Raw genomic sequence first — 21,006 nt, 5'->3', positions numbered from 1 at the left:
CAGCGCTGTTTTTTTGTGTGTATATGTGTGTTTATGTGCTGCAGGATCGATAGGCAGAGAACACGTCAGTTTTTTCTTGTAAATAAAACTTTCATCCTCAATTCAGTTTTCCCACTATTGAAGGGAAACAACATGAAATGAGGTTCCTTCTCGTACCAGGATTTTAGGACAGATTAAGCACTGTTAATGTTTATATAAAAATCTGCTATTTGTCATTAATTATAAGAAAAAAAAGAAAATCTATGTAAGAGCAGCAGTGAGAACCCCATACAGTCAGAATGGTACAATGTTTTCTTCATAACCACATATTGCGACAAGTCGATGGTGAGGTTGGCGGTCGAATCAGACTTTGAATCAAATCAACAAATCAGCGACTATTCGGGGTCACCCCTAAATATAATGTTATCTTTTTAAATCCAGATTATAGTCACTTCCCAAAAGATTCATTGGAAGGAAGGTCATCCCCTTTATCCACTTGACCAGTTTAGTTGTCCTTGCTTGTTTAAAAAAAATCACATCCTCATTTTCTTTAACGAATATTGATATTTTTAATAAAACATGCAGATGCTATCAACAATTCTCCTCCTAATTTGATTCACCAGGGTCACTACTTCATGACTGCTAATGGTGGTGCTTATCTAATAAATGAGGGGAAAAAAAGGAGAAAGAATAAACTTAGAGTGGGAATGTGCTAGCAGCAGGAGAACAGAAATCACAGGCATACTGTCATCTTTCAAGCTGAAAGTCTGGTCCGACTTTGACTTTTACAACGCTCATGGCACAATTAAAATCAATAAAGACTGTGCAACATCAACACCACACACACACACACACGTTGTCAGACCGGAGGCGCTGTCCTGCACGCTGAGACACACACACACACACATACACTTTAACTACTCAGCACTCTGTCAGCAGCCAGGCACTATTTCTTCAGACGGAGGGAGCGGGTCTTCCACTCTCTCTCACACACACACACACACACACATACCGACACACACTCGGGCATAAACACACCCTGGCTTCATGACGAGGAGTGGACCGGTCAGCAGTGTTTCTGCTAATGAGACTGAAAGTACACACAGATACACACACAAACACCTACGCACCAGGCGTTTTATTCCATCATGTGAATTGTAGCTGGCAGGTAACTGAGACAGGGACTGCTGACTCCAAGTTTGGATTCTGAGATGAGAGAGAAATTTGTATTTTTCTTTCAGTTTATTTTGAATACTTTTAACTACAGAACTGTTCCACCTCCTGCCAGTTCAGCCTCTTGACAGTTTATTGCTATTTTACATTGGAGCAATTGAACACAAAGGCTAGCCTAAGACTCTAGACATTACTTCATCTCAGTCGTCAAAGTCCTGCTTTTACATGTTTTGTCAGTATTTTTCTTCTTCACTAACACAGATAATTTGATGTATTGTACATGATTGACTTACAACGTGTTTAGTATTGCAGAATCTCTGTATCATTATAACACCATTGTCATGGACAGCTTATTGTGAGTCACTCTGATTTCCAGCCCTAATATTCAGACACTTATGTCATAAAGGTGTGGAAGAAGATAAAAAGCTAAATGAGATGAGGTGGGTTTGACGGCTTGTAATTGAGAGCTTCTCCACAGTGAGTCATCTTACTGAATCTGCATTAGTACATTTTTTATTTTATTTTATTTGGTTCAGCAAGTCTTTACGAACCTAAGGGAAGTCTTACATTGTTTTATAACAGCCAGGAGAGTGGGGCAGACGGGCCAGATAGGCCGGAGCATCAAGAGTGATGAACCGAGGAGGCTAATAGATCTAAGCTAGGACAGAAGGAAGGCAAAATGAAGCAAGAAGCCAAGGGAAAGCAGGACATCAGGGCACTGGAGAATTGAAGAAAAACAGGTCGATAAGCAGGAACTCTCCGCTGATGAACGCTGCCGGAGCAACAGGGAGTGAGGGGGCTGCTGCAGTACAGTAGTTACTGTAAAAGCAGAACAGAGAATGAAGTGGAGCTCAGACTGAGAATCCAGGTCCAGGAAGAAAAGCACAGTTCAATGACAAACACGCTGTAAGAGTACTGCTGTAGTCACTAGATGTGTCATCGTTGTTCACTTGTCGCAAACCTGTGACGAAGTAGAACAAATGATATCATTAAATTGAGCGTTGCTGTTGGTCCATCTTGACTCGAATTCCCTGTAAACTATTACATGCATTGCCATTCAGTAATAATAATCAACTGACGTCTGCTGCCATCTGATTTTTCTGGGCGGCTTGATGTTGAAATTTGCAGTTTTGAGTGAAATGCCTCAATAACCACTGAATGAATCGCAATGAAATTTGTGTCCAGTGGTCATGTTCATGTCATGTAACCAAATGCCAACAAAACAGGTTTACCCATCACCCTCGGCTTTACTGTGCCTGAGTTACAGCCTCACAAAAGCATGGCTAGCATTGCTGCAGGATCTTGTTCACTGGCAGTGAACCCTAACCCTAGCAACTGCAACACTCAAAGTTGGAAAGTTGGTTATAGAAAATAAGTATTTCTTATACTTGTTAGATCGCTTGCTTATTGTTTGGGGAATTTTGTGGCTACAGCAACAAGTCAAAGTGACCCGTATGCCGACACTCCAGCCAATCAGTGGCCGGCAGTTTGTTAGAGGTCATGTTTTAGCTTCGGCCCGGTTCGCTTGGAACCTCGGCTGGGGCGTTACCAAAAAAGGGACCAGGTAGCAGGTACTATCCCTAGTGGAAAAGCAAAACAAACGAGTAGAGTCGCGCCAGTGGAAAAGGGCCAAAAGTCATGAAAACCAACCTGGCCTCCACAGCTTTGGGCCTTGGCAACAAAAATGCCACATTACTTCCTCTATTAGCATTGAACGTTATCATCAAACGAAAATCAGGAGGTGCAGAATCGTCCAATATAAACTTAATATCCAGAGACTGCTGGGCTGGTTCATCCAGTCAGGATTAACAGGAAAGAGTAAGCTCCTTCTGCAAAGGGATTAGAGAGAGTTTTCTGCTCCGCGCTGGTTTGCAGCCGCAGAAGTAACAACTCCAACTGCAACAGAGAGGAGTTCAGAGGGATGAATCACTTGTCACCGGGGTCAGGGTGGTTATGGCTTCGTGATAACAAATTACCCGGGGACTTGTGTCCCTGTGGCATTGCCTTGTTCCAATAACCCTCACATCCACCCACTTGGTGGAGGCCTCCAGTGAGAGATACAGAGCTTTTTGGGGGTGTTGCAGGTGGGAGGGGGTGGGGGTGTGATTGCACGGAGGCTCTTATATGGTGTCAGCTGACCTGGAGTACAAGATGGCAGCAATCCAACATCACACTGCACAGAAACTGTTGTACAGAGTCAACATCTGCTTCGGGGCACCAGCATGCGCTCTGCTGTGAGGACCTGCTGTTTTATGACGGGAACATTTTGCTTTTTCTCATCACTCGCGCTCTCTCTTCCTCTCTCCCTGCCTCCCATCCTACTATTGCCAGCCTACCGCTGCCAATCATTACTGCCTTATGCTGCATTCAGCTCGGGCCCCCACTCAGTTTTGTGAAACAAGGCAGCCTGTCTGTCTATTCAGCCCAGTCGAGCCACCTTTCTTCCAGCCGGCTCTCACTTCTGTGTAACGGTGCAAAGCAGCCAAGATTCAGTGGAAATTGAGATTTACGAACCCTGTGTAGAGTTTTTCTGCCTTGAGCCGACAGATGGTAAATCTGTTGCGTCTTTTTTTATTATTTTGAATACTTGTGGGTTATTTGTTGATTTCATTCAGTCGTATTTTGCGAGGTTTCCATCTGGTGTGGTTTATCAATATAACAACACAGAAAGGACTGTTAACATTCAAGAAGAGAAGTATACAAACCTTCTGCCTCATGAGAGTTTGGGTGTGATATTTGCAAATGCATGGTTACTGGCTTACTCCTTGCTTGCATCTTTGTTAGTGCTTCACTGATTTCTGAGGTAGTAAATCATCACTTACACACTCTCAGACATAAGCAACTATATTTATATACCTTTTGCTATATTGTCTTCTGCACCTTTATGCTCCAAGGTCCCTGTATTGCCGATACCACCGATACCACTCAAAGAATATTTATATTCATCTGCAACGAGTAAAGCGTTAAGGAACTCAAAGGTGCTCACAGACCTTTATGTTACCTACTAACGGTAGAACTTACCTCTGTATAGACTAGGTGTTGTAATTGGACTGTTTACAGCAACCAGGATTATTGAGAGATCATATTGCATAATCGAGTCTGTAATAGCAAAACTAATTTTCCCTCCTCATTATAAATGTATAACCTCAACTGGTTAGAGACCTTGCAAAGCTCGGATTTCACAGAGATTTTCATAAAAGGAAGTTTTACATCTGTAAGACAAGATGCAAAACTTAAGCTCACAGCTTCTCCACAACTGCGAAAAGCATCCTAACTCCCTACAGCCGTTTGATTTGCATGATAACTGGAAGGTTCATTACATTAACTTGCAATAATTTAGTTATTTTTCCGTCATTATCCGGACTCCCGGGAAATTCATGTCCCTTTGTTGAAGCGCAGTAGTAATGCAGCCTAATTAAAGAGTTTACTGTGTATTATACAGGGCTTTATCTAACATTCTTCCTGCCCCCTCATGAACTGGTGCTTCAGCATCATGAATTCCCTTGTGGGTGTAGTCCGGGCTACGGTGGACAGACATTAATTTGCCCAAATAATGCATTACACACATAAAATGCATTGCCAAACGTTGCCCTCCTCTTATTGATTTAAAGGCAAACAGATTTGAGCCGCCTCCATGCGGTGTTTATGTACAATTAACAGATTCTCTTTTCTAAAACATAGTGGTTTGTAGACAGGGGAAAATTAAGAGACCAAAACCTTAACAAAACCAGTTTCTCAGAGACGGGCATTACCTGCTTCAGAAGAGGCCAAGTAATTTGTTACTTTTAAATTAAAAGTCATTAACTACACTCTGATTAGCCCAGATGGAAGAGAACAGAGAAAAAATTAATCAAATGAATTAGGGAAAAAATTGTATCTGACAAAAAATATATTTTTTACTCTTATTTAAACGGACCCTGAGGAGTCTTTTTTTTTTGTTATAAAAGAGTCTCATATTAATGTGGATGAATCTTCGTTAATGGGCTACGTTAATCTACCCTTGTTAATGGGTCAATTTTCAATAAATATATAGTTTTGTCTTTATCGTTATTTTGTTATTATCATTTAGTGGTCGGCTCGCCCAGCATTTCCTACTTTCAGTTTCGCAGACGCTGCCCGGTGGATCATGGGAATAATGCCGAATCGCCGTTTATGGTCGGAACTACGATCGTATCTGATCGTCTTCGAACCTCCGACTTCCATTCTTGATCAATGAAAACAATCTTGGCAAATGTATTCGCTTTTGTCCGTCTTGCGCCGGTCCAAGAATTTCACCATGCGCGCAGAGGCTCATGGGAAACGTAGTGTGAAAACACTCCCCTTTCCAAAACTCATCATTGTCCCTTTAATTTTGATTGTCTAAAACATGTGCAGAACTAAACTACTGTACAACTGGATACGTGAATTAATTATATTACTAAGAATTGTTTTTGTCTGTTTTTGAAAGTCGAGAGAAAAAAATGAATAAAGGTAGGAATAAGAGTAGAAGCACAAGGACCACTGTGACATTGCATATTTCATCTTTTTGTGCTTGTCTCCGCCGCCTACATTTCTAACTCCCATCAGCCTGTAACAATGCCCCTTTCTCTTCCCTCTCTTTCTTACCCCACGCTATTTTTGCTTCCTCCATCCTCTGTTTGTCAGTTAAGCATCACGGAGAGAGATAGAGAGTCTGTCCAGGATTGCCTGCTCAGTAGTGTCAGGGTGTTCTTTGATGTAAGCACTTCTTTATGTAGGTATTATATTTGATTGATGTGGAAACGTCTGACAGTACACTCTGTTCTCAGATATTTATTTGTGAGTCAATGATGCACACTCAGGAGCTGTGTTGCTGCTAAACAGCCCCTCAGCCGCTGAACCGTTGATGACTCCTGCTTTAAGCTACAGCCAAAAACACTTACATCTGCACTTTTTTTTCTCCTCCAAACTCTTCTGGCTCCTTGTGCTTATCACTCTCTAACTGCTCATCAGTCACAGTCATGAAATTTCTAGAAAATAAACATTGACTTTGATCATTTAGCTGAGCCGAGAAAAACATGCAAGTATGACCACGACTGTGTTGCTGGCCACAACAACAAATTATTTGTATGCTCTTACTTTAGGTGCTTCCCCTCCAACCTGCTAATAGCACAGTTTGAATTGCATACCTTAAGGGGGCATATTATGGAAATATCATTTTTTGAAGGCTCTTTAACATATTTGGGTGTTTGACTTGCCTTCCGGCCCCCAAAATGTGAGAATTGACAAAAAAATCTGTAATTTAGGCTTCATAGGTTGAAATTCATGTGGTTTTACGAGCTGTTCCCTCGTTTGTCTGACAATTATGTAATTAGTTTTCAAATTTGCATAATACCACCCCTACCTGTACTGGCAAATGGGGTGGGACGGGGCAAGCAGTGGTTAATTTGCATTTAAAGGGACAGACACTGAAATCAGGGCTATTTTGAGTGGATGAAATGAGTGTTTGATCCTTTAACCAAAGCATGTCTTCAGACACTTGGGAACTATTTTAATTTGTGAAAAAGGGGCATAATATGTCTCCTTTAAAAATGACTAATGGAGACATGAAACTCTAAAATTGTGCAAAAAAAAACTCTTCACTCCTCCCCTCTTCAACACCCATAGTTGGTGATTCCATAGTCCTGTGTATTTCTTGCACTCACCACTGTCTCCCTGTTGTCACAGCCTCTGGCTTCCTCCAAGGTTTTCGGTCGTCATACCTGTAAGAAGAGTGATACTCCACATGGGAGCACAACAAATCAGATTTTCTTGTTCATTTTTAAAAGTTTGCAGAAAAGTCTCTCTTTTTAAAAAAAAAAAATCTCAGGTCCCATTCAGATTTTGGTGGTGGTTGATTTAACAAACACATAGCCTCCATACTTGGCTGCAGTTGGCTTGTAGACATGACAGTGTGGGTTGCATCCATAATTTTTGACCTGTCTTGAAATCCTCTGCCTCTTTTCATACAAAAGCAATCCAACAAAATAAATCGGGTGTTGGAAAACTGACTTCTGCTAACATACAGCATGGTGTGGTCTCACTCAAGTGACAAACTCTTTACATCCCAATCATACCCCTTTGAAACCTTCTCTTTTTTTTCTTTCTCCTCAGTCCACCAACTTTAGTGCTAATTTTATTCCGTCCTCAACAAGCACCACTAGATTTAACAAATGCAACTTCACTTCCTAATTTGTACCACTGCTTCTCATCATTTATGGCTGCCAGCCCAGTTACCTTTTCAATGTGAGATCTTTCACTTGCAAAACTTTAATTTTAAATGCTTGTAGGCTACTTTATTTGCCAACTTAGAAGTTGATGTTCGTTACCTTGTTTAACTGCGTCCGCCTCCGCACTATGACTGTTTTGACAAACCCAGGAACAGTGACAAAGACTGTGGCCTTGTGAGCACCTGTAGAAACACAATGTCATTAATTTACTACCTTTGATGTTCTTCTGTTTAAATGTGGTAGTCCCCAAATGTTCATCTTTTGTTTTAATTTATCACCTCTGAAATCTTTTAGTAGAATTTAATGATTTTTTTTTTTTTTTTTACCAAAGTGTGAGAGTTCTCACTATGCAATCAACCATAAATACGTAATTAAGAGCTTTAACACGGTATGTGTCCTTGTATTTCTAATGAATAAAGTGTCTGAAGGTTCTGTATATTTCTTAATTATCTTATCCCACATTGGTCTGAACATTAGCGTGCCAGTGAATTGACTGACTGTTTTAATGCTGTGTTCATAGTCTCCTCTGAAAGTAAGGTCAATGCCTGCACAAAGAAAGCAGCCTTGGATAAAGGCTTAGAATTCTCATAGCAGTGAGTCAGTGGAGGATTGCAGAGTGGAAGCAATCAGGTCTCCGAGTGCATTATGAGGTTATGAAAGAGTTACGACTCCACTGCAGTAATATGGTAAAGAAAAATACCTCTTCCGAATTTATCTCTGCCCATCAACATCAGTTTTTATTTAAGCCTGCTGATCAGTTTGTAAATGCAAGCTCTCCTTGCGCCACTACTGGAACTTGACTGCTGTCAGTTCCTTATCTACGGTTTGTGACCTGCATTACTTCAAATTACTTACTGTGCACAACCCTTTTTTTTGGCTGGACTGCCGCAGGGCCAGACCTAGAAATGTAAATGTCGCTGACTGACTCACTGAATGACTGAATGATTAAGTTAGACTTATGGTCAGCCAGCTGAATGATAAGGTTACACAATTGGTTGGCCGGCCATGTGTTGGATTTACCCCATTGGTTGTTACTCTTTCAAAATGATATGAACCAGAACGCGCAGTAATGCCAAATAAGCACCTTAGTCACTAGATTAATCAACTTTCCCTAACTCATTAGTGTTCGATTTCAAAAAAGCACCTTTCAAAAGATCGAGGGACTTTTAGGACAAACCTTATTTACTTTCTGTAGAAGAGATTTAACTTTTCCTTTCTGTATGCTGACCACACAGCAGCTGACATGAATGAGCTTCTAAATAGCATTGACCATAAACAATAACAGAAAAACATCTTGAAGATTTTCAGTCTAAGGTCCACAAATACCAAAACAGGTACAAGGAGTTCAGCTGCACTGTGTGTAACAATTAAATACATCTATTGACATGAGAATTTATCACATTTTTGTAAATTAGATTTGAAACCAACAGGGCACCAGTGTTCCAACAGTGTCAGTATTGTCTTTGCAGTTTGTCTCCCCACAGTTATGTGAGGAAAAACACAATTTGCAGGTTTATAAAAGTTAAATATATTTTCTCTGCTCACCTCTGGGATACATAGAAATGCGACGCTGGGGTTTGTTTTAGACATGTTGTTGTGCTGTATCATTCGCAAGTTCACATTATTTAACAGGTTAAAGATAAATCATGAGAAGAAAACAACATGATATGGCTTATGAACTGGTCTACTCTGGGTTTTTATTAGATGCAATAGTGAACCAATGCCCAGCATACTGTATAGTGTATACAATGAAATAGATCATCAAAACAAGTCAAGACACTACAATGGCCTTGATTGATGAGGACGAGCAGTTTAATAAACATAAGATCTGACCACAGTGGCTTGAGGTTGTTATATCAAGGCATGAGATTGACAAACTGACAAGACCCCTGCCACCTTATGTAAAGTTAATGAAATTTATAGGAAGCGCCACAGAGAAATGACACCTGCTTAATTTTTCAAGCACTTATTCTCTCCTTGTGTAAACACCAGCAGCAGTTCCCTGGGACTGCTCAGTTCATATGAAATGCCAGGCAGGAATGCTGTGACCTTGGTGGACTTACCTACACACACACACACACACACACACACACACACACACACACACACACACACTCTCACAAACTGACGCACTCATTTGGATGCACACACTTACACACTGACAAAACCATGCACTCTACCGCTCCATCTTTCTCTCAGTAACATTCTCACACACACGCACGCAAATGCCCAGATATACACAATCGGCCACCCTCGTCTGTCTGAATTAGGACTAATAAGCAGGTGAATTGTCTGTGGAGGTTGATCTATTTGCAGTGACCTTGGCTAACTGTGGTTAGCACTGAGGGTCATGCGTTCAGGCAGTATGAATAAGTGGACTCCGTATAAGCACATCTTTGTTAGCAAATTAACACTTGAAAAAAGTCACACTTTCTCTACACCACCGGTCTCCCCTCGGAATAGGTGATCTGATTATGTATTGTGGCATAAATTTGCATATTAATGAGGAAAATCCCATTCTCAAACCGCTGCCTCCTCATTGCTTTAAGATAACGTTTGCTAATGCTGTCCATGTGTTTTGTGACAACATGTTGAGATAGACATATTTGCTAATTAATCCATTAATTAGCTGCGCTAATCAAGTCGTCCGCATCGCTGCCTGTGTTAAAGACATTGTGACAACAGAGGAAAGACTGCTTGAGTGTCGAGTGCAGTGAGGAGCAAGAATATCAGTGAATGTAGGCTAAAACTATGGATGTAAGGAAAGCTGCTGAGATAATCTGGATAGGATTTTACTGTGAAGAAGTGATGTGAGCAGGAGTGATAGTTTTGTTGAAAAGGTCTTCACAGGATTAGATTTAATTTGTGCAGCAGTAGTAGGAATAAAAGTGAGAGCTCATTGGTGGCTCTTTGGAGTACGGCCTATAAAACAAAACAGTAAGAGCAGGTTATGAATACAATTCAAAAAGATTGCTATATTTGGTTGTGGAGGGAGGGACCCAATCATCTCTTTGTGCAAAAAAGGGACGAGTTTTGCATTAGAGCAGTAAGGGATCCACGAGTTATGTATGTGTCACTGTTGGGACCAGGTTATGGGTCAAAAGGTCAACTTAGTGGGGCGTCGGTAGCTCGGTTGGTAGAGCAGGCGCCCCATGTGCAGAGGCTACAGTCCTCGCCGTATTGAACCCCAACTCGGGCGGCCCTTTGCTGCATGTCATTCCCCATCTCTCTGCCTCCCTATTTCCTGTCTCTCTCTACTACTACACTATCGATTAAAGGCAAAAAGCCCCAAAAATATACTTTTAAAAAAAGGTCAACATTGTGGTGGTTCTTTTGCTCCAGCAGTACAACACCGGTGCGTTATATTTGAAAAAGGCAATGCTCATTGTTCTCAGGCGAATTAATGAAAATAAATCAAATGCTGTACACACATTTTATGCCTCACATGATGAAACAAGGAAATTAAGAAGGGAATTACTAAAAAGGCAGAAGGGGGAAAAAATGATTGAAAGGAAAACATATAAGAGGGAGGAAAGAAGAATAATAAAGAAAAAAGAAGAGGTTGAGTGAGAGAAAAAAGCAGAGTGATATGAGTCATCTATCTGTATATTCATCATGTAGAGCTTAATTAAAACTGCACTGCATAACAAATTCAAAACAAATAAGATAAATGAAAACATATGATTAAAAAAAAAAGTGGATGAATAACTTAATGAAAGCCATACTGAAACAGCGATACGAGACAACGTACTTACCAGCACAAGTGGCAACCCTGAGAAGTGATTTCAAAGATTAAAGAGCCGGCTGGTCTGAGCTCCTCTGGCAGGTGCTCAGATGTTTGACTTTGACAGTGAAGGTCAGGTCACCCTGAGCTACAGGCCGAGTCTTTAAAACAACTTCTACTCATGTGGGGATGAAAAGGTCTGAAATGTAGCTGGTAGCAAAAGTCGCTGGGACTCAAGTTATCAGTAAAACACTTTGATATCTTTGTTGGTAGAAATAAATCGGCACGTATTCAGGATAACAAAGGTTGTCAGTGACACATATTAACTATGATGTACCAGAATGAAATAACTCACTTTCTTGTTCCTTGTATTGTGGTGGTGGCTAAAACTACTGTATACTTCTACTTTCTAATACTTGCAGTATCACAAGTAAATGGACTCACTCCTATAAAAACAGAACGGTCCCCTGATCATTCCATCAAAGTCCTTCTCTCATCGCATGCTACATTCTATATACAATTCACCATGAAGTATCCCATAAATATTGATATTAGATCAACAGCAGGTATCAGCCTGAAGTGACCAATACACATTTAAAGAGATTTAAATGCCCTGTATTTGCTTTTGCTTAAAGTTGTTAAAAAGTTAAAAAATTGTTTTCAGCATTCAGTATTGCAGTTACACCAGTGACCTCACATCTAGTCCTGCTAATGTGTATAATGTTCTCCAATGTTTGCAATGTAAAGTTTTGATCCTCTGAGTTATATCTATCCAAGATGGGAAATTCAATGATGGGATGTAATTAAGGGTGCATGTTCATCTGAACTGAAAGTATCATTAAGTGGAAAAACTTAAGTACTTATAAACTCTCATCTCCTATGAATGAATTCACAATTTTATGCCAACAAATGAGTGTTTCTGTCGAAGCTATTGAAAGACCTGAGGGATCTTTGAGTTTCTTCCTTGGCTCTGACACAAATGAATGAGTTGTTATTTATTCTACGAGTCATTTTTCTAATCTGTGTTCCCATTTACAATTACTCATTTAGTAGGCACTTTTATCTTAAACCACTTACAAGTGAGGGGCAGCGTCGAAGCTCCAGTGCAGTTGTGGACCTTGATGTAAGCAGTGCACCAACTACTAAATCTGTTCAGTAACACAAAGTGCATAGAGATCAGCTTAAGAGCAGCATAGTAAGTGCTTCTTAGGTATGCTAAGGTGTCAGGGGTGTGAGAGGAGGAGGTGCAGCTCTCTGAGGAGATGAGTCCTTATCCTTAAAGACAGAGAGGGACGCCCCCGCTCTAATAGCTGGACTGAGACCAAGAGTGTGCATGGATGGCAATGTCAAGTGGCTGAGAGGGAGCATATGTTTGTATGATTGAGTTTAAGTAGACGTAGTCTGACTGTGACTCTGAAGGCAGCATTAGTAACTAGAATTGGAGTCAGGCAGCCAAAGAGTGCAGGTCAGTAAACAGGGGAGTGACTGTGGTGTCCTTTTAGGTTCATCAAGGGCCAGCTGCTACATCCCATAGTGTATTATGAATAATAATCAGTTTGCTGTGAATGTACATACATTTTCTTATTTTGTCTTATCTACGTAGATCAGAGATTTTGAGGAAAAATCCAAAGTGAGATGAAATATATAACCTGTTCAGGGACTGCAGATGAAAATTGGCCTCCTGGCTAAATCTTATCAAAATGTTAATTAATGTATGTTGTCCCTGATAAATAAATGAGTGAAGCAGGGTGTAAAAAAAAGCTGTCACTGCCGTATTTCAGGGTGGGAGAATATCTTTGAATCTTCCAGGGTGATATTACTGCGTCTCCTTGGCTCTGACAAACGTGTTACACTCGTCCCTTTGTCTTTCAAAGGAGAGAGGTCTTCTCAGATGGGAACTATTTTTTTCTAGCCAAAGGCTCCATCAGTGAGCCAGAGTCAGTTTTTCAGGCAATTTGTTGTTATCAGCTACGTCAAAAGCTGGATGAAATACCTGATGGAGAGAGTCACCTCTACTGGTAGCAAAAAAACAGGTTATTTTTAACTCTGTACAGCCTTACAAAGGACCCCAGAGCCTCAAAGTAATCAAAATGTTGCTGTGTAGTAGCAGTTTGGAGATGAAGAGTGTGGATTTCAGATGTTTTTATGTATAACATTGTATTTTGCGAGTTAAATTCAGGCAATTTTTAAGTACAGAGGAAATTTCTTTTTTTGAATTTCTATCCTCAGGATACACATAAAAACTACATGTGAAAAGATTTTGCGGGGGATTTATGCAAACTGCTGTCTGATACAACTGAGAAAGAAATCTACAACCTAATAAACCTCACTTCTTCCCTCTCCTCTCCATCTCTCAGAGTGAGGACCTTTCCGAAGGATTCGGCCTTACTGGGCAGGGACACGGTTCGAGCCCTGATGTACTACGCCTTGAAGGTCTGGAGCGACATCGCGCCGCTTAACTTCCACGAGGTGGCCGGCAGCGACGCGGACATTCAGATCGACTTCACTAAGGCCGACCACGATGATGGATATCCCTTTGACGGGCCGGGGGGCACGGTGGCGCACGCGTTTTTCCCCGGAGAGAGGTTCACAGCCGGCGATACGCACTTTGATGATGACGAGGCGTGGACCTTCAGATCACCAGGTGAGCCACTTCTGTAGTAAATGTCAAGTGCTGCGCGGATGCTCGTGGATGTGCATTAATTAGATAAAGACAGGGCAGAAGGGTGATGGGGGGGAGCGGGGATGTGAGGTGATATTCTGGGAAACGTGTCACCAAAACATTTCTTGGAGACTCTCAGGGCAGTAGTATAAGCTGAGGAGATTTAAACAGTCAGCGTCTAGAAAATGAAAAAGAGCCCAAACGCTGTTTTGAATTGCCATGCTCGGCAAGGTTTCTATATCCAAAATGAGAACGCTGACTGTATTTTGAAGCCAAGCTGTGATTCTACCCTTTGTTCATGTTCCAGATTCTGTAATTAATATTTTATGCGTTAGAACTATCAATATAACATGGTTTCAGATACAGGACTCAGCGTAGTGACTAAAGCAGTGGTAATTGTTATCACAAGCTTATTAGGAGGCAAAGAAGGCATCCTTTCATTTGCTTCAACTGCCATAAACAAGTAATCCACTCTAATGTGCCACTGATACACATGAAGTCTTGTCTCTTTAGGAATGAACAAAAGACATGGGGTTGTACTGCTGACTTGTGTTGATTTCACCTGATTGTTAAATCATGCCAAAAGGTGTTCACAACATTTCAGTCTTGTAATCTTCTTAATAGTGACAGAATGGGGGGAGAAACAAAGAGATGAGGACAATGTTTTTGAGTGATTAAAGCAAAAATGTTTCCTTTAATTTATGGCAATGAAAGGAAAATGTCTCGACAAGACCTCGAAGCAGCAACTGTAATCTGTGATGTCAACTCACAGCTGCTCTAATGACAATCGATAAAAGAGAGATTTGGACACAACGACATTGTGATTTGATTCGCAGCGTTGCGAAGCCACTGTTTTTGTGCAGAAATAGCTGCTCTTTAAAGTAAATAGCGTTGGAAAATCATTTAGTCAAGTACTTTACTCAAGTGCAATTTGAAAGTACCTGTGTTCAACTCGATTATTTTCAATTGTGTACTGCTTTTTACTTTCACCCCACTTCATTTTAGAGACACATACTGCTGTCTATCTCAGCTGTACTTACTGGGTGCTCCTAGTGTTTACATAAAACATCATTTAAATTACATCGTATGGTTCAGATTAAACCATGAAACGGTTCAATGAGCTTCACCTCAAACAGCTACAACATCAAACACATGATGAGTCGTTAAAAAAATAACCCACCAGCATAATATGATATAATTCTGCATAAATACTTTAACCTTCAATACATATATTAATTTGGCTGCTGATACTCATGCTCAATGTTTATATTGAGCAGTGTAGGAATTTAACACATTGCTATACAGTAGTAATCCCAGACCTTTACAAAAAGGTAACGACAGGCATATTAAGGCGTTTGGTATCTTGCCAAGCGTTAGATGAGGATTTATACAACTCTCAAGCTGATTGTAGCTGGAAACAAACAGAAACATATGATAAACACAGACCCCGCTCGCCATGAGGTCCTCCTCCTACAGCTGGATCTTAAAGCCTGTAGGGGTGTGTGTGACGCTGACTGTACCAGCTGGTGACTCTGTGATACAACCACGACCTGCATTCATTTCCATTCTTTGCTCTTGCGCTGTTAAAGCTGCGTGGACCATATGTTACAGCAGCTCAATCTGCTCCAATTAGATGTCCCAGCAGGCCGCAGCGGTGGCGTGGCACGACGGCGCGATGCCGCAGCGGCACCGAGAGAGAGAGAGAGAGAGAAGGGGTCAGGGGTGTTTTTTTTACTTTGAGGATGCCAACGTATTTCTCTCTTCAAACAACATAATTGCTACATGGAGAAATGTTGATTTAAAGTGAGAAAGAAAAGAAACTGAACAGTGGTGACAGTCTGATGAAGCCACCGTGGTTTAAAAACAAGGCACTTTGAGAGAGAATGAAAGGATGCTCTCTGTCAATCATCTTGCCTTGTTAGAAGTTTCTGCTTTCAAGGCTACTTCTTCCCCTCACCTCGATGAGGGGTGAAATGTACACACCAAATAAAACACATCAAACTTTTTCATCTTTCATCTCCCTCATCTGCAGTCTGCAAAGGCACCAGAGCCTGTTTCTCAGGCCAATCAATGGCAATAAAAACAGCCCTATGTTGTTTACTGCTAGCTTTGATTTTTCTACCATTCTTTTATCACAAAATTAGGTTTTTTATGTGATTTATTTTAGATACAGATATTATGGTAGAGACAACAATATCTCTACATACTGAAAGCAAGGTATTGATCTTCTCCTTGCAAGTTTTGCATATGCCCTTATAAACTTGCCTTTAGCAATTTGGACCTTACCTTTAGGCCAATGAGGCAGAATTTTAAATGTTCTGTTTTTCTGATGATACACTGCTAGTGCCGAAACGGTTGTACCTCGCCACCTGTTCCATTAAAGCTACCTAAAGGACATTTTGTGAGTGCTGGCCTTTCAACTTCTTCTGAAAAGAAAAACAGCAATTAACTGTGGCACTATTAATTAAACATTGTGGTATTTAAATATTTCAAATTTGACATTTCAGTCATTTCTAACTAAAAATTTAGTTGTAAAAGAAATATGTCACTTTCTTCAAGCAGCAATTTGTGTAGTCTTTCACACTTTCATAACAGCCTAAGTTTCCTTTTCCTGTTTCTTGAACTTGCAAAGATTACTTTTCGTCAGCACAAGAAATAAGCTCTAAACACAGAACCAACTTAACACATTAAAGCTGATCCACATCTCTACCAACTCTGGAGAAGAATGTCTGTTTTTTTCTGGTTAAAGTGGCTCTTTTAAAAGCAGCTGTTTACTTGCCAGTCTGCAGGAAACATTGCAGGTTAAGCATCAAATCTGAGCTCTTTGCGCTTCAATTACCGCCTCCATTAGGGAAACCATCCCTCTTGTTTTGCTTCTATTTCCATCATCACTTTTATCGCACTGGTTACCATGCTAACCGCCTGGTCAAATCATCTCATCACTTTCTGATACCGAATCACTGTAACATTGTGTCTGCTGAGGGTCTTGCAAACAATGGTAAGTGACTGTTAATGCTGTAATGCTGAACATGAAGCAATAGCAAAAATTTGCAAAAAATTTAGATTCCCCTCAGCTCACCAGGTTTGTCTGGGTGCTGTGTGGTGTTGGACAGGTACTGTAGTCGTGCACAATGAATTTTTAGAGCCTCTCACTGAAAATGGCTCGCTGAGGCTGAAAATGATGCTGAGAGACGTCAAGCTGTTGCCGTAGCTGAAGCTCAGGTGAAAATTCACTGTGGGTTCATCACTATAAATCACCTCTTCCATATCAAAGTAGTCATAGATCCATTGGTAATAGCAGAATATTGATTATAGCAGCTTTAAAAGAAGATTGAAAACGATTCATGTGTATACTGGTAACTTTTATAACACTGGTCCATGAAGAACCATCGATTCATCCTGAAAACTGAAAATTCATAGAAACATGTTTTATTCCACACACAAAAAATCATTATTTTGTCTTCGTTGTGTGTTGGCTACAGCATTTCTGTACATCACAACATGCTGTACCTTACAGGCATGTTTCCAGAGTGTGATGTTTGTGGGAAAACAACAGGCTGCATTTTTTTTTTCCTTCTTCTTTGCCCTTTGATAGTTTAGAGCCAGATGTGTCCGTATGTTCATTGTTTCTTATTGTTGCCAACTGAAAATATAATAATTACATTTTTCTACGATAGATGTGAATGTCCCACACCTCCTGATTTGTGAAGCAGCCATTCAGCTTGCTCAGTTGCTTGAAGGACAATATTTCTAGAGCTTCCAGCTTGCCTGATTTAACAAACTAAATATTCACAAAAGGAGCTGGTCCAGACTTCCATTCTTTTCAATTAATTTTCAACACGACATAATAGGTCTTTGTACCCACTAAGCCAAAATCACAGACAGGGGAGTTGTCTCCAAACACATACAAAACAGGTTAAAGGGGAAAGTTCCATTTAATTTAACAGAGCCTGACGAACACACTGGCAGCAAGGATATAATCTGGCAATTTTCTGCCTGCGTGTCTGAGGATAAATCACAAGAAATTGCAACACAGAGACTCCAAATGTGATGACAACACTGGCAACAAAATGGACTCAATTTTGTTGCCATTAAATAATTTGTCCAACAGAGAGCACCTCAGAGCAAGTTCATTTTTAAACTAAAAAAAATGTTCTGCCTAAATCACATTTGACCATTCTTTCCAGATTTAAGGGATGTTAAGCCCATAATGTCAGCAGTCTGATTTCAGGTTGAGTTTCACTACTTGGAGCCTTCATGGAGTTCAATGAACTGTGATAAATATTTCAGAGGTTTCAGTTGGCTTTCTCTGGACACATTTTCCCACATATTTTCTTGGTGAAAAAAGTCAATTTCTCCTCAGGAAAATTAATGATGGATGGATGGATGGATGGATTATGCTGTATGTGTAATTCAGCTGTCAAGCTATTGACGTACAGTATTGGTTCAATATTCTTCCTTTGGCTGGTTGGCTATAGAGAAAATGGAAGAGATGATGGCAGTGGGGAAAAAGGACCTCATGAGCCTCTCAGTCCTGATGAGCAGTGAGATGAGAGCAGCTGCTGTTGCCGCTTCTCTGACCTGCCAGAATGTTGAGGACACGGTGGCTGGGATCATCCAAGATGGCTACATTTTATATTGCGTGCGTCTCTCAACAACGGTCCTGAGCGAGTCCAGACTGCTGCCAAGCACAGCCCCGGCCTTTTTTCATCAGCTTGTCCATTCTCCTCGTGTTCATGCCGGACATGCTGCTGCGTAGAAAAGGACACTGGCCTCCACTGAGTGATAAACATGAGCAGTATTTCCTAGCAGACATTAAAGTAACTGAGCCTCCTGAGGAAAAAGAGCCAGGTCTGCCCCTTCTGGTAAATGGTATCCATTTTCTAGGGCCCATTCCAGTTTATTGTCCAGGTAAAATACCACCGAGGTATTTATAAAACTGCACCACCTCAGTGTCCTTCGCTCAAATAATCACTGGCTGAAGAGTGGACACAGAAAGTCCAAAAGTCAATGACCATCCGTCTTTAGTCTTAGATTTGTTGCGATGGAGGCAATTTGTATGACCGCATATGCATTTCTGAATGAGTGGGTGGTTGCAGGTGGCCTAAAAATGATCTGATCTACCAAGTTCTGTTGGACGAGCATTGTAAGCCTCTTTGACTTTTGCATACAACACATTTCTTACAGTCAATAGTATGGGATGTTTATCTCCAAATGTTGTACAGTATGCTTCAAAAGCAAGGAGATCCTCCCTCACGTCCAGTATATTCTCCATTGTCAGACAAAACAATAAGACATCAGTCGACCAAAAAGAAAGAAAAAAACATCACAAAAACTTACCGGCTAGGAAAACTTGCTGCCACTCTTGCTGCATCATTTCAATTTTTCAAAGGGTGTGAGCTGTGGAGGAGCATGGAATAAAATTAAATCTTAACTGTACTTTCCAGTCTAGTGTATATGGGTGATGGCATCCTCATGCTTTAAAAGAAAGGGGAAAAAAAGAGCAGGCACAAAATATGTAGGTCAGTCGTGGGTGTAGATATCACCAGAATTGATTTCTGAGTTCATGAAATAATTTCAGCCTCACAAGAAAAAAGCTCAATCAATACATAGGTTCTGCTGCTTGAACAGTTCTTCCATAACAATTAAGCCCCTTTAATGTTTATCCTTGGCCATTTGCTCTATGGTAAAGTCTTAAAATCAATATTTTTCACAGATTAAATGATTTCCAAAACATTGTCAGTTTAACCTACCATCTCATGTCACTACAAAATGCATAACATTTCACTTTAATGGCTGCGACTTTGCGAGCAGCTTTACTTACTATATTAAGCTTTGTTCCGGCTTTTGAACAATGTAATCCGACATATTTCCAGACCTGTGATATAAACAGGGAGAGGTAGGGCTGTTCTATCATCTATCAAGCGTGTTGCCTCATCCCAGCACTTTTGACGTGGAACATGGTTTTACCTGTTTTTTCAATAGTTTTTTTAAAATATGAACCTGACATATTCTGACAAAAATATGATACCACAGTCATTACAGCAGTAGGTAATACAAGGTCACAAGGTTACAGATATTCACATCAAATGAAAAGAATAGCCTTCGGCTAGTTGTGCTCCTGCTTCTTTCCATCTACCTTATGTTACACCCTCCTTATTAAACTTTCAACCAATTGCTACAGGCTATGTTTGTAGCATCCAGGATACATGACACTATATTCAAGTTAGAGGTACCATTTAATTTAATGTTTTGTATTTACTGTGTTTTGAAGTAATTCAATTTTTTTATACGAAAGCTAATCTGACACCCTGGATACAGGTCTGTTAGTTGTATATGAATCCCTAACACCATCTTGCTCCTGTCTGCTAACACTAAAGCATTCTTTTAGGTCCCTCCCTCTCTCTCTCCCACTCTCTTTCCTGCCATGGGTGTCTCACTCAATCAATCTCATTTATCTACCCAAATCTATCAGCGTTGACTTTGTCTCCAGGCCTTGAGATTGTCTCTGTCCACCTCAGTTGGACTGTAAATATGACGATAGTGCTACTACCTTGCTCCGAATTCTTTCTCTCTCCCCCTTGATCCTCCCTTTGATCCACTCTTCCTCTTGGCACCTCGTGCTCCTGAAGATTAGAGCTGGCACTTTGCCTCTGAATACCCCAGGTGTTGTAAGGACAAGTGCATGTCTCTCCAATTGTCCTTTGTCTTTTTACAGAGCCCAGCACCGATATGTTCCCAACATAAGGTTAACTGAACGCAGGCTTGAGCCCAGCCACCAAGGAACTCTAAGCTAGCTTGGCCCCGACACGCTACCACTCACATTTTTGCAAATCTAAATCTCCAAGCCCTCGGTTTTGTCTTGCTTAGCAGAGCCAGACAAGGAGTTTTGGGAGGCTTTGCCTTCTCTTTTTAGTTGAACATCAAGGGGAATGTGCTTTAATAGTGAGTAGACTCTTTAGGTGTCTTTCCGCACTCGGGCTGTGATTGGCAGCCATGGGACACAGCAGTATTAGCAGAGATTTCTCACTACACCTCACACCTAACAGCAGTCACAGACACCAGAGCTGTCAGCTGACATCCCTGTTAACGTACAACATAGAGAGTTTACTCATAAAAGAGATCAGTATTAAAACATGGGGCATTTGGGTCCTACACAAGCCACAAGTACTTAGCAGCGAGGTGATCTCTGTCAAGGTGAAGTTACACTACGCCTCTACAGTATATTCATGATAACTATA

At 40.8% G+C, this 21,006-nt stretch overlaps 1 protein-coding gene across 1 annotated transcript in view; it reads left to right on the top strand.

The window, feature by feature from the left end:
- The window catches only part of LOC146977398 (matrix metalloproteinase-17-like), an 88,182-nt gene that overhangs the window by 52,244 nt on the left and 14,932 nt on the right, over positions 1-21,006 (top strand). Inside the window, exon 4 of the mRNA XM_085793633.1 lies at positions 13,461-13,747. Coding sequence (XP_085649759.1) covers positions 13,461-13,747 — 287 coding nt within the window. The remainder of the gene's footprint in view (positions 1-13,460; positions 13,748-21,006) is intronic.

Source organism: Trachurus japonicus, chromosome 12, assembly GCF_045865225.1.
Source record: "Trachurus japonicus isolate A0001 chromosome 12, Traja_1.0".
Taxonomy (NCBI): domain Eukaryota; kingdom Metazoa; phylum Chordata; class Actinopteri; order Carangiformes; family Carangidae; genus Trachurus; species Trachurus japonicus.
Note: the sequence above shows the minus strand (reverse complement) of the source record. Positions and strands in the feature narration are given on the sequence as shown.